The sequence below is a fragment of the Oryzias latipes genome, chromosome 6 (genome assembly GCF_002234675.1).
Source record: "Oryzias latipes chromosome 6, ASM223467v1".
Classification (NCBI taxonomy): domain Eukaryota; kingdom Metazoa; phylum Chordata; class Actinopteri; order Beloniformes; family Adrianichthyidae; genus Oryzias; species Oryzias latipes.
Window position 1 is genome coordinate 7,692,613 of NC_019864.2, and position 14,618 is coordinate 7,707,230.

The following is a 14,618-nucleotide window of genomic DNA, read 5'->3' on the forward strand; positions in this document are numbered from 1 at the left end:
TCGCTGTGACCTCCCAAACACACAGATTACATCACATTAACTAGAAAGTTATGTGCGTTCTAAAGTGACCCTAGTCGATGAAATAGTCAGAACAGGTTTATGTTATTAGTTTCTGCAACAAAAACGTATCTAAATCTGATGGTGTTTCATGGAGTCCACTTGTTTGAAAAATATTTTCTAAATGATCCTATTGGATCATTTGTGATTCTTTAAAATCCAGCTCAGCATTAAAATAACACGTTTGGGCCAGCATGAGTTAATAAGTAAACTGCAGCAGAGAGGATGAAGATTTCCAAAGGAACATTGGCCCTTGATAAGCAAGGTGATCTGCCCAGACACACATATGGATTATCTGACCTGCAACCTTCTTTAAAATCTCAAATTATAAAAAAAACGAAAACATATTTATTTATTTGGGATTAGTAAAAACTCAGATCAGTGATATACAAAGAGTGCAGTGGCTTTTTGTCAACCTGGTCCATAACATTTGGTATTGATTTGACCCGAATTTTGCTCTAAATGAAACTGGTTTGTGTAACATTTCAAATGGCGATATAAGTGGAGCTGTAATCCAGACAAAATATTCCTGATTGGGAGATTCGTGAAGAGATTTGAAATCCAAACATTTATTTGCCTCTTTTGAAATGGAAATGAACGTTTCTGATGCTGGAAATCAGCTCCTCCATGTGGACATCCATATTGACGAACATGAGCCACGCCGGGGAATTTTGGAACTTCTGAGCAAACTCCGTCCTCATTGGAAGGCGGCTGACATTCAGATGAAGGTATGTAAACTTGGATGTTTCAGTGTTTTGGTGATATAGATTGTGATCACAGTGAATATTATAGCATATCGCTGCAGCTGTGAAGGGAAACAGCTGAAAAAAAGCTGTTTCTGGTCAGAGCAAGATCATGGTCATGTCAGAAAGAATCGTTTTTCTAGACAAAAAAAAAAAAGAACTTTTGTCGTTACTAGTAGGAAGTGATTCATTAAGTTAAATGCCATCATTCATGCTCCTTTTTTGCTTGTTGATATGATGCTGGACTAAGAAGACGAGAGTTGGATTCAGACTGGTCACAATCGGTTCACTTAACCCTTGTGCTATCTTAGATGACCCCACCCTTACATTGACGTGTTCTCCCTACCATGACAAAGGTGGATAAAGGTGGAAAGATTTCATGTAATCCATGGACACCAGTGAAGATCACAAATCATTGAAGAAAAAAGGTTCAGAGCATTGTCTAGTGGGTCTAGATGACCCAACTCCCAATGTTAAAGTGCCTAGGATTGCACAAGGGTTAAAGTGAACCAGACTTCATTTCCTTCGATAATCCATAACCGATTTTCAGTCTAAATACACCCAAGACAGACTTTGGTCCGGGAGCAGGACCCGCTCTCCGACCCATCTTTGGAGGTGGTCTCGGTTCGTTTCCAATCAGACGGAACCTCGGTTCAGTTGTTGAGTGAGGAAACAGTTTCCTCACTCAACAACTGAACCAAAACGGCCATCGCAGCCAGGCATTGTGGGATGTAAAGAAAGTAGGAAACAGCTTTTACTGTCATACACATTGCTTCGCACACTGTTTTCTTGACAATCTTTATGTCATAAACATTTATCAGCGTACCTTCTTAGCCGTTGCCTCCTCAGTATTGCAGCGAAACTTCACCATACCAAAGTAGCAAGTAAAAAGTGCTGGACCTGACGTTGATATAGACACAAATGGTCATCCAAATATAAACTTTGAATCAGTAAACAACCTTGACAAGGACTGCAAAGCGCAGGATTTTATTTTTTCTCTCTCTTGTTGCTTTGCCCTACCCTAGTACTTCCCACATGTTTATTGTTTACTAGCTTTGGTTCAAAACAGAAATGGACGGTTGATGGCAGTCTGAACACAAGGTTCAGGACTTGATCCGGACCAAATGAAGTGGACTCGGTCCGGACCAACGCATTTTTCCAGTCTCAATAGACTCCTAACCCTTGTGCTATCTTAGATGACCCCACCCTTACTTTGACGTGTTATTCTTTCCAGGACAAAGGTGGATAAAGGTGGAAATATTTCATGTAATCCATGGACACCAGTGAAGATCACAAATCATTGAAGAAAAAAGGTTCAGCGCACTGTCTAGTGGGTCTAGATGACCCAACTCCCAATGTTAAAGTGCCTAGGATAGCACAAGGGCTTAAACAAAGCCATCATTTCCAATGAATTGCAGCATAAAAGCGGGAAAAAGAGGAAAAACACTGTTCTGCTGTGGCAAAAGTCCCTTGTGATGACGTCAGTACAAATTAATTATGCTGCACTTTTCGCACGGTGGATGTGAAAACGAAAATGCAATCCCCTCTTTGCCTTTTCGCTTTAATTATATCACAGAATGAGCGGCGTTGTAGAAGAAAATGAAAAAGCATTTTGAAGGACTGATTTTTAATTTTATTTTTGAGTCATTTGATGCAGTTACACTGTGAAAATGAAAAAGCATTTCTCTTAATCCATTTTAATTATCAAACTAGATATTTCTAATTGCATTTTGCTTCCCATTTACCAGAGAATTTTTTGAACATGAAATGTCAAATACTATTTTCTTTATCATTTTAATTAAGTGACAGAATGAGCGGTGTTGGAGTAGAAAAATAAAAAGTGGTTTGGCGCATTGATTTTTCATTTTACTTTTGAGTCAACAATTGCAGCTTCATTTTGAAAATAAAAAAGCATTTCTGCTATTGACTTTTATTTTTAATTATTCTACAGAACTGCAGCAACTATAGAGGAATAAAGTTGATGAGCCACACAATGAAGCTGTGGGAAAGAGTAGTGGAAGCCAGGCTTAGGAAGAAGGTGGAGATTTGTGAGCAGCAGTATGGTTTCATGCCCCGTAAGAGCACCACTGATGCCATTTTTGCTTTGAGAATGTTGATGGAAAAGTACAGAGAAGGTCAGAAGGAGCTGCATTGTGTGTTCGTAGATTTAGAGAAGGCGTATGACAGGGTGCCGAGGGAGGAGCTGTGGTACTGTATGAGGTCGTCTGGAGTGGCAGAGAAGTATGTCAGAGTAGTTCAGGACATGTATGAGAGAAGTATGACGGTGGTGAGATGTGCTGTAGGTCAGACAGAGGAGTTCAAGGTGGAGGTGGGACTACACCAAGGATCAGCTTTGAGTCCTTTTTTGTTTGCTATGCTGATGGACAGGCTGACAGATGAGGTAAGACAGGAATCTCCCTGGACAATGATGTTTGCGGATGACATTGTAATTTGCAGTGAGAGTAGAGAGCAGGTGGAGGAACAGCTAGAGAGGTGGAGGTTTGCTCTGGAAAGAAGAGGCATGAAGGTCAGTCGTAGTAAGACAGAATACATGTGTCTGAACGAGAGGGATCAAGGTAGAAGTGTTAGGTTACAGGGGACTGAGGTGAAGAAGGTGCAGGAGTTTAAGTACTTGGGGTCAACAGTTCAGTGTGATGGGGATTGTGGAAAAGAGGTGAAGAGGCGAGTGCAGGCAGGTTGGAGCGGTTGGAGGAAAGTGTCAGGAGTGTTGTGTGACAGAAGAGTGCCAGCAAGACTCAAAGGAAAGGTGTACAAGACAGTGGTGAGACCAGCTCTGCTCTATGGGTTAGAGACGGTAGCAGTGAGACAGAGACAAGAGGCTGAGATGGAGGTAGCGGAGATGAAGATGTTGAGGTTCTCCTTAGGAGTGACCAGGTTAGACAGGATAAGGAACGAGTACATCAGAGGGACGGCTCATGTTGCCTGTGTTAGCGACAAAGTCAGAGAAGCCAGACTGAGATGGTTTGGACATGTTCAGAGGAGGGATAGTGGATATATTGGTAGAAGGATGTTGGAGATGGAGCTGCCTGGCAGGAGGGCAAGAGGACGGCCAAAGAGGAGATACATGGATGTCTTAACAGAGGACATGAAGTTGGCTAACGTTAGGGTAGAAGATGTTCATGATAGGGTGAGGTGGAAAAGGATGATTCGCTGTGGCGACCCCTGATGGGAAAAGCCGAAAGAGAAAGAAGATTCTACAGAAATGCTCCTAAACAAAAATAGGACAGAGCGATATTGTCTGTTCGATTGGATTAAATTTTTCTAATCCCGCAAGAAAACGTATTTTACCCAAAAAATAACATTTTATATAGAAAGTTGTCTTGATATGATAAGAACAATCAATTTCTATCTTAATAATACATTTATTAAGCATTCCTTTTGACTTTTATACTAACGTGTCCAAGCCTTATTTTAATTCAAGCTTTGGTCATGTCAATATAGGCATCTTAATATGATTATGTCAATAAGATTTACAGATTCCATTAAAAGTTTGACTTGCAGAACATAAATTACAATATACATTTTGTTTTGTTTTTTTAGGGAACAGGTCCAACAAGGAGAAAGTCCAAAACTTAAAAAAAAAAAACGGATAAAAAAATAAATAACTACAACAAAGTAATGAGGATTTAAAAGGAATAAAGCAAAGTAAAAAGAATTCAACGCAAGTATCTAAAAAAAGAGTTACTAAAGTCACTACTAATTCTAAATTAAATGTAATTAATTGTCTCAATGTAAGTTTTTAAGGTAAAAAAAGTTTTTCAATTCTTGGCCAAAAAAAAAAAATCTAATAAATTGTTTACCAAAATTTACAAAATGTGGTAATTTAAAATATCTTTATGCAAGTTTTTGCATACAGTGTAAAGGCTGTAATATGAAAGAGTGCAGATTAAAAGTTGACTTGTCAAAGAACTTTTTGTGTTGGTGTGTGTGTGTGTGTGTGTGTGTGTGTGTGTGTGTGTGTGTGTGTGTGTGTGTGTGTGTGTGTGTGTGTGTGGTCAAGTTGTTGATGCACACACACACGCAATCTCTCACAAATGTCTTTAAACCTAAAGTTTTTTACCGAAATGATAACAAACATTCTCTTGCTTCAAGTACCGTGTTGCAGCAAATTTTTCTGAAATTAAAATTATTTGTCATAAATTGCTCCCCACACTTTACTGACATATAGTAGCTGTATGAAAAAGAGGGATTCTTTATTTTTTTATTTTCTTTGTATTTACTTTCAGAGTGTCCAATCTGAGGACAATCTGGTCCCATGTGCAAACTCAAGGTCCAATCTTTCTGAGCAATAGGGTTTTTTTACTTTCTGGGCGACTATTCATTGCTCGAGTGACCTTACTGTCCAGCCCGGGTGTAGTAATGTACACAAAGGATGTGCAGTTCTCCTTCAGCTCTCAGTCCCTGAAGTCACTGTCATGATGTTTTGTGTTGGACGGCAGAAGGACGCTGCCTGTTGTCACGCATGTGCTTTCCCTCCGTGTCAAAGAAAGAGTTTTCTTTTCAAATGCCAGTTTTTGGCCTGAGCTGTTATTTTCGTTAGTCTTTTAACCCTTGTGCTATCTTAGATGACCCCACCCTTGCATTGACGTATTCTCCCTACCATGACAAAGGTGGATAAAGGTGGAAAGATTTCATGTAATCCATGGACACCAGTGAAGATCACAAATCATTGAAGAAAAAAGGTTCAGAGCACTGTCTAGTGGGTCTAGATGACCCAACTCCCAATGTTAAAGTGCTTAGGATAGCACAAGGGTTATACTGAAAAAAACACAAAAACCTAATTTGACAGGAACGCTGTGTGTTCATTTCACTAAAGCTACGTTGACACCAGGCATGTGTGGTGCGTTCAAGAACGTGCTGAACGGGCATTCTTCATGGCTTCGCTTTTAGCAAATGGTATTCGGACAGATCTACAGCTGCTCTAAACCAGCCCATATAGTTTGAGGGAGGTTTGGTGTGAAATGTCAAAACGGTACAAATCTGGTGAATCTTTGTCCGGGCTTTTCCTTTCACAGCTCTATTCCGATATTTGAAAGACTTGGTGTCATAGAATTCCAGCCGGGCTCAAACCACAATTATTCATCTCTCCTTCACGATCAATTTTCAAACGGTTGGCACTTCTGTGAATTGAAGGGGACGCCATCCCTACGTCACTGCCAAATTGGTCAAAGTTCAACCTGGTTTTAATGCAAGAATGCAGAAGCCCGAAACACACATTAATGCACGTTTACACAGATTTTGATAGGAAAGGCTCACTTGAACGCATTAGTGGAAACATGGCTTCACCAAATAGCTGTCAACAGCCCTGACTCTTTTCACCCTCTCAACCCGTTGGGCAGGTAAGCAGGTGTTTATTATTGTGTCCAATCTGAGGCACAGAACACACCTGGGAACACAGCATGAATGAGAAATGTCTGATAGCAGCTGTATGGACCAAGAATAAGTCTAGTAATGCAGTCTAAGTATTTTAGAGCATCTGTGTACATTACAATAGCACACTGTGGCATGGGATGTCATTCAGTGGTTCCTCATTAACCACCAAATGCTTATTTTGTTTATGTCAAACAAAATAATAACACTAAAACAGAGAAAACTACGTTTTTGTAAAAACTTCTTCATTCGGTTTTCCCTCTTTCATTCGCAGTAAAAAAATATTCAAGTGAGATTTTTGTACTGCCATGATGGAAACGTGTGTTTTTAATTTAACCTTCAACAACAAAATGGACTTTCTGCATAACAGAAAAATGAAATCAATCAATGGAGGCAAAAAGAGCTGTGTACCTTCAGGAACATGGTTGTTTGAAAATGCCTGAAGGTCCTCCTCTCATCTGTTCAGAGAAATATACGGAGTTGGTGTCCACAATGTATGTGACTTGTGCAAGTACTTCATGCACGAAGGCCACATCACACAGTCACCACCTACATTTTGCACATTTTCCACGTATAAAATTGCGTTCTTTTGTGATACTTATAAGTTATTCATAAGTGTTCCTTGGGTCCATTGAGGGTTTCAGGCGACAGGTCCTTACCTGAATTCATTTTTGAGCTTGGTCAGTTGAGAATTACGCCGTTTATGCATATTTTACGTTTTTTTTGGTCAGAGAGCACGAATGCGGAGAACACATTTGGGACTTTAGCTTTAATTTTTGATTACGTGCGGGCCGTAATGACTGCACAATGGCTCTTAAATTCAAACCGAGCATCTTTGCGACGGTTTAATTGATTTGCTCTTTCTCTTTTATAAGAAAAATGCCGCACATACTCAAAAAAAATGATTTGAAACCTGAGTCTGCGGGTAAAAAACTGGCAAACCTGTACAGACCACGCAGGTGGCCCGCACTAAATTTTAAGATTGTAGACCACTCAGAGAGCATCCATCCATCTTCCTCCGCTTATCCGGGACTGGGTCGCGGGGGCAGCAGACTGAGCAGAGATGCCCAGACTTCCCTCACCCCAGCCACTTCCTCCAGCTCCTCTGGGGGGACCCCGAGGCGTTCCCAGGCCAGCCGAGAGACGTAGTCTCTCCAGCGTGTCCTGGGTCTTCCCCGGGGCCTCCGCCCAGTGGGACATGCCCGGAACACCTCTCCACCTCGGATTCAGGAACAACAGTGCGGTTTCCGTCCTGGTCGTAGAACAGTGGACCAGCTCTACACCCTATCTAGGGTGCTGGAGGGATTGTGGGAGTTCGCTCATCCAGTCCATATTTGTTTTGTGGATTTGGAGAAGGCGTTCGACCGCGTCCCCCGTGGCATCCTGTGGGGGGTGCTCTGGGAGTATGGGTCCGGGGAGCCTTACTGAGGGCTGTCCGGTCTCTGTATGACCGGAGTAGGAGCTTGGTTCGCATAGCCGGCAGTAAGTCAGACCTGTTCCCGGTCCACGTTGGACTCCGGCAGGGCTGCCCTTTATCACCGGTTCTGTTCATTGTTTTTATGGACAGAATTTCTAGGCGCAGCCAGGGGCCGGAAGGGATCTGGTTTGGGGACGGGACGCAGGCGTGTTGTACAGATTTTTGCCTTTTTCAACCCTCCTCAAGTCCTGCGCACTTTACAAAGGGCCCGTTAGGGCTTTACATGTAAAAGTGCGCGTTCCTTGTAAAATTAGACAATCAGAGAGCAGTTTGTGTGGACAGACATCCTACAAGCACTTTGGGCGTGTCCCGTGCATGCAGACTTTTCAGCACAGTCAGCAAGTATCTCACTAATGCTGAGAGTGTGGTGTAAGGTCAGCATCACCTGCAAGTTATAAATGTGTGTAACTTCTAGTCTCCTAACAAATACTTTGCAATATATTTATCAAACGCACAAAAATGGTACACTCCATTTTTCTGAGGTGGCCGCACAGGCCTGAAGTGAACTTCAAGGCACACCTGTGATTCCCTTAAGATGGTGCCTCTCCTCTCTATGACCCTCTATGGGCCCGGATAAGCCGAAAACCCCATACAGGTTATCCTCCCGTATGTGACTAAGGCAAAATCGTGGGAAGGACCTTTTCTAATTAATATTAGGAGTCAGAGCAGCAAAATCTTCTTTCAGTTTTATTAGGCAATAACAGAATTCTGCAAAAATGAGGATCTTTCCGGAAAATGTGGCTTGTCTGGCTGCTACTGCTCATTTTGATCAGTTTAACAGTTTAAAGAAAACATTACAGAGAATATTATCAGCAGATTAAGGACTTAATGCTGTTTAAACCAGAAAAACACCTCAATGATTGCACTTAATATGTCCCCACATCTCCATAAGAATCTCTTTTTTTAATTTCAGGCATTCACAGAAGGCATCACCAACCAGCTCATCGGCTGCTTCGTCGGCTCTCTTCAGGAGTCCGGCTGTGTCCTGGTACGAATCAATGGCAGGATGACGGACCTTTACGTCAGCCGGGACAGGGAGGTGAAGATGTTGCAGGTGTTCCACGCGCATGGCTGTGGTCCAGAGATCTACTGCACTTTCCAGAACGGCATCTGCTACAAGTTCATCCCAGGATCAGTGTTGGAAGATCACCTGCTCCAGCAGCCGTCCATTTACAGGTCTCGTCAGAAAATGTTATTAGCTAGTATAGAAATACCTTTGGGGATTTAGGCCTGAGATGTCCTTTGTCTAACAAACACTCACACATGGCTTAAATGGTGTATACTTATATAGCGCTTTTCTACCTAAAAGGTAGGTCACAGTCACACACACATTCACCCAGTCACACACACATTCACACACTGGTGGCGGCTGTGCTGGCAAACACAGGCGCCTGCCTACCACCAGAGGCAAGTTGGGTTCAGTGTCTTGGCCAAGGACACTTCGACTCATGGGCATGCAAGGTCGGAGTCAAACCTGCAATCTTACGATCATGGGTCGACCGCCCTACCGTTGTACCACGGCCGCCCCAAGGCTGGTGGTCCTCGTCTGGACCACCTCGTCTCATGCTGGCTGAATTTGTTGTGGTTTTTGGCGTATTTCTCTGTTATTGTTTTATTTAGGAGCCGGATGTGACTCTTGGCCATCATTCGATGCTGGCTTTGTTATGGGGCTCTCTGTTTTCGTATCTTTTCTGTTGAAGCTGCTGTGTACATTCGATAGTTTAACCAGCGTTTGGATTGGTCTGTCTATGGACCCGTCTGTCAACTGTGGACATTTTTCTTGTCATTGGTCTCTTTATGTAGCATCTGTGGCTCATTTTCTCATTTTAATTCGCTTGGTCCAGAATCAGGTGGACCAAGATGGCTTTCTATGATGTGGTGAATACACAAATAGAACCTTCTCTTTAAACTAACTACTTGATATCACTTTCTCAGATTTGTTCTTTAAAAGCACCTTTATTCCTTTTATTCCAAGCATTCCAAAACTGATCAGTTCTAAGTAATTTATATATTATTGCCAAGACTAACATTATTATGCATATTATCCATGCATCGCTTCCTAAGCCTGCGACCCTTAGTCCCCGGTCAGCACTTCCGTTTCTGGCGGATGACGCAAAACCCTTGACAAAGTTGGCTTCTAAGTTCCACAGTGTCTGCTCATCCTGCGGCTTTGCAGCCCTGCACTCCTTGAATTGGTGCCGCAACGACGACTGCTCTCCACGTACCTGTTTCTGCTCTGAAAGTGATGGGGCAGTGGACCTCCTCCGTATTCCAAAGAGACTCAGACTTAACTCAACCAATATGTTAGCAGCAGAATGGAAAAAAAAAATTCTCGGATTATGGATGTTTGAATACTATTTGCCAGGTGGAAGCCTCAAATTCAGGATGTTCTTAAGCTTGTATTTAGCATGCCAATGGAGCTCGAATTTGGATGTTACGTTAGCCCGTATTTAGTATGCAGATGGAAACATTGAATTTATGGCCTTAAACTCGTGTCATTGTACTTCAGATGGAAGCGTCAAAATTATGGATGTTACTTCAGCTTGTATCATAGCATGCCAGTGGAAGCGTCGGGTTTTGGATGTTAAGTTGATGTCCTTGTTACAGGTTTGACTCATGGCAGGTTCAATTTATAGTTCCCTACAGTGTGTTTACAACATTGGCTCCACGTTCAATTTTGCTTGGCTCTTTTTTTTCCCTCTTCTATCTAGATAGTGTGTTCCCTTTGTGGCGCTGTACTCAAACAGGAGCGGCCCTACGGTCAATGGTGCCGGGTCACACATAGCAGTTCCACTACTAAAAGAGTGTGAAAATAAATATCTTACTGCATGAGTTGTCTGACTGAAACCCCAACAGTGTCACCAGCAAAGCCATCCCACACCATCACACCTTCTCCTCCATGCTTCACGGTGGGAACGAGGCATGTATAGTCCATCTGTTCACCTTTTCTGTGTCGCACAAAGACACAGTCTTTGGAGCCAAAATCATAAATTTGGACTCATCAGACCAAAGCACAGATTCCCACTGGTCTGATGTCCATTCCTTGTGTACGTTTGCCCAAACAAGACTCTTCTGCTTGTTGCCTTTCTTTAGCTGTGGCTTTAATCAAACATCCGTCTTTAATTATCAGATTGTCCAAAGACAAACCATTTGTAACGCAAATAGAAAAAAATAGCTATGTTATTGTCAAAGAAAACTGTTTAAATTACTTAAATGATGTTGATTCCAAGTCTCAGACATCTAAACTGTGAGTTGGTGCTGAATAATGGTACAAACCTTAAAGAAGATTTTTTTTTCTTTTGATTCTTAGTGTGTAACGTGACCTCTTTATTTTTGCCGATTCAGGTGTTTTCTTAATATTTGAGTTATTTATAATCACTTTTCATAGTGAGCAATGCTGTTTTTTCACGCCCCTGTGCGACTCCTTGCTCTGATAATAACTGGTTAGCATCATTATTCACTCCTCTGGATAGTAGGACACAACACGGCCAGCCAAGGCTGAGCAGCCAGGGCCACGGTAGCCATCAATCAGCACGCTCTGCTTCTGCAGGGAAAACTGAAAAACTCCATGTCCCACCTTCAAATGTTGCTCTAAAAGGTCACATGTTCGACAAGGCCCATTTTTTTGGAGTAAGATAAGAAGACTAAATGGAAAAGGAGGCTGTGTCTCTGCTATAATAACAGTTTGTTTGTGCAATAGCAGATTCGGCCAAGCTTATCTGTGAAAATAAATTCTCTCCACAGATTGATTGCAGCAGAGATGGGGAGAATCCACTCCATTCAGCCAAAACACAACTTGCCTGTTGAACCTCTGATCTGGACCAAAATGTCCCACTTTCTTACACTGATGCAGAGCAGCACCAAGAGCTGCCCAACTCCAAAAAGGTATGGTGTGGAGGGCAGGGTATGTTCATAAGGCTCACTGGGGTTACATGTGTTGTTATTGTTTTTACATGAAGCAAATCTGATGATTCCAACCAATGACTTTGCTTTCATTAGTAGAAGGTTCCCTGCTGGATCAGTCAGATTTTTTCTTAAAACGTTCACATTTTCTGCAGTGAGGGCTTTATCTCACTGGAATTTAGCCATTGGCCACAAATCATTGGTAAGTGACAATACCAAAAGATCTTGAATTCCTTTTGGAGCTTTTAATTTCCTTCCCTGAGCCTTAGAAGAAAAACTGTAATGTCATGGAAATTTGGAACACCACCAAAACTGTCTCAAGAACGAATGCAGCAGGTTTATTAGCTCAGCTAAAAGTCCACAAAAGTAAATCAGGGTCAAGCAGGCAGGAGTCAATAATAGGCATGAGATCTTCAGAGGAGAGACGGGTTAGTCAGGATCCAGGCGAGAGTCGGTGAAGGCGTCAGGCAAACGCAGTCAGAAACAGGGTTGGAAGACAGATGATCAGGTCCAGATATAACGCTCGGTAAAGAAGGCAGAGTGGTACAGACAATACTTTGTACTCAGTGTGGCGCAGTGCTTAAGTGTGCTGTGGTTGATGAATGAATGAGAATCAGGTGTGCTGCCTCCAGGAAGTGTGTGCTGGGGTTGCTGGGAGCTGAAATGGGGCTACAACTCTGGGGGCGGGTCCCGGAGGTGACCAGAGGAGCAAACTGAGCTCTGGGGGGTATTCCAGGAAGCATGTTTAAACTACCCTGACTTTAAGCCTAAACTCTGGCTGAAATCCCCCTGAACTTGCTTACTCTGGGTATGTCGGTTCCAAAAGACCGGATATGAGTTGGCGTAATTACGCTGGACTTGGTAACCCTGGTTTAATGCACGTGCACAGCAGGTACATAAAGACATGCTTAATAAATCGCCGATTTCTGGAGTCACCATGGAAAAGCGTGGTGAAAAAAAGAAAGCGCTATACTTCAGTGAGATGGAGTCTGAGATTTTAATGACGGCGTATGAAGATTATACGTCCATCAAAAAATTAACACGGCTGCATCATCAAAAGAAAGAGTTTCTGCTTGGAGAAAAACAAAAAAGTGAACGCACAAGTTTCTGATCTTGTTTCCATTTTCCTTGTGACGCATATATATATCTATATATCTATATATAGACATATATATAGATATATATAACGTATCCAATTTTGCCAAGTTAAATGAATTACTTCTATTGGTAATAAATAATTTGCTTACATTTATTCAACCTAATTTCTTACGTCTATAAAGCTCAATAATTGTTTATACAACTCCAATTTACGTATTTATCTAACTAAATGTCATATTACTCCATTAATCTTTTTATCATCTTAATTACTTATATTTCTTGAACTCGCATATGTCTAAGTTTGAGCCGGCAGATATGCTCATTTTTATAACAATAAAAAGGACGGAAAAAAATTCACGGAGTGCAAAAATTCATTAAAGAATTTTTCATCATTTTCATTACTTTAGAAACTTGTAGGGGTGCTATAAAAACTCATCATTCTCTCTTTCACTCTCCCTCATGGTGCAGAGAGGTAAGCATAGTAGTACAAAATAACTCGGCAAAACACAGTAAAACAGCTAAACAACTAAACACATTTGGTCAAAAACCCACACTTAAACCCAAATCCGTCCAGACAGGAAAAGGGAATGATATCCCAGAATCCCTTGCGGTGCCGATCTAACAGCAGCACCAAAGTTAGACCTACTTAATTGAATTAATTTGAATGAAAGTAAAATAACTGTCTGAGAACTACGTGTTATTTTTAAGGTAACCAAACAAAAAAATGATTTATCTTAACTGAAGCAAATAATTAAGTTAGATCAAAGTAAAAAAGTTTATCTTTTCAACATCCATACATGGTCTTGTCACTCTCTCACTGTGGAAAAAGTATTATCTGAGCTTCTTCATCCACTAAATCATCTTCAAATGTACACGCCATGCTGCTTCACCTCTCTGAAAACAAACTAAGCTTCAACTAAACCTGCTCCGGACCAGGTTATGTTCAGAGCATGAGTTAATATGGCAACTTGACATATCCTGAAACATAAGGAAGCGATTATGTAGCATAAATAAAAAGCAAAGTCAAAACCAGAAATGCTTTTTCATTTTCAAAATGAAGCTGCATTTTTTGACTCAAAAATATAATGAAAAAGCAATCCACCAAAATGCTTTTTCATTTCCTTCCTCAACACAGCTTATTCTGTCACTTAATTAAAATTAAAATGAAAATGGTATTTGACATTTCATTTTCAAACAGTTCTCTGGTAAATGTGTAGCATAATTCATTTAGAAATGTCTAATTTGACCATTTAAAATGGATTAATAGAAATGCTTTTTAATTTTCAAAATGAAGCTGCATTTTTTGACTCAAAATTAAAAAGAAAAAGCAATATTTCAAAATGCTTTTTCATTTCCTTCCTCAATACAGCTTATTCTGTCACTTAATTAAAATGATAAAGAAAATGGTATTTGACATTTCATTTTCAAAAAGGTCCCTGGTAAATGTGTACCAAAATTCATTTAGAAATGTCTCATTTGACAATTAAAATGGATTAACAGAAATGCTTTTTAATTTTCAAAATGTAACTGCATTTTTTGACTCAAAATTAAAAAGAAAAAGCAATATTTCAAAATGCTTTTTCATTTTATACTTAAAACCGCTTATTCTGTGTCATAATTCAAACGAAAATGCAAAGAGGGGATTGCATTTGCATTTTAACATCCACCCCGCGCAAGTTGTCACAATATTCAATTCGAAAAAGCATTAGCAGAGGGGAGGCGGGGCGATGACGTCACTGCTTTCTCCGTGTGTCCGGCTGCTGACTGACGCACACACGCGCACCAGGAGCAGACTGTGTTAGCGGCAGAGACGAGGGTTTTGTGATGGTTGTGAACTTCTGATGAGTTTCCACAGCTTCTCAGGACTAAGTAGCTGCATGTCCGCCTTCTGCGGTCCTCCTCCTGACGCACCGCGGACAAGCTTTGTTCTTTGGACCGCCAGCTGCCTT

At 41.3% G+C, this 14,618-nt stretch overlaps 1 protein-coding gene across 1 annotated transcript in view; it reads left to right on the forward strand.

Moving 5' to 3' along the window:
* The first annotated feature begins 210 nt into the window (after positions 1-210).
* LOC101175315 (ethanolamine kinase 1) overlaps positions 211-14,618 on the forward strand; it is a 41,656-nt gene continuing 27,248 nt past the window's right edge. Inside the window, exons 1-3 of the mRNA XM_023955589.1 lie at positions 211-785; positions 8,582-8,844; positions 11,413-11,553. Coding sequence (XP_023811357.1) covers positions 645-785; positions 8,582-8,844; positions 11,413-11,553 — 545 coding nt within the window. The 5' untranslated portion in view covers positions 211-644. The remainder of the gene's footprint in view (positions 786-8,581; positions 8,845-11,412; positions 11,554-14,618) is intronic.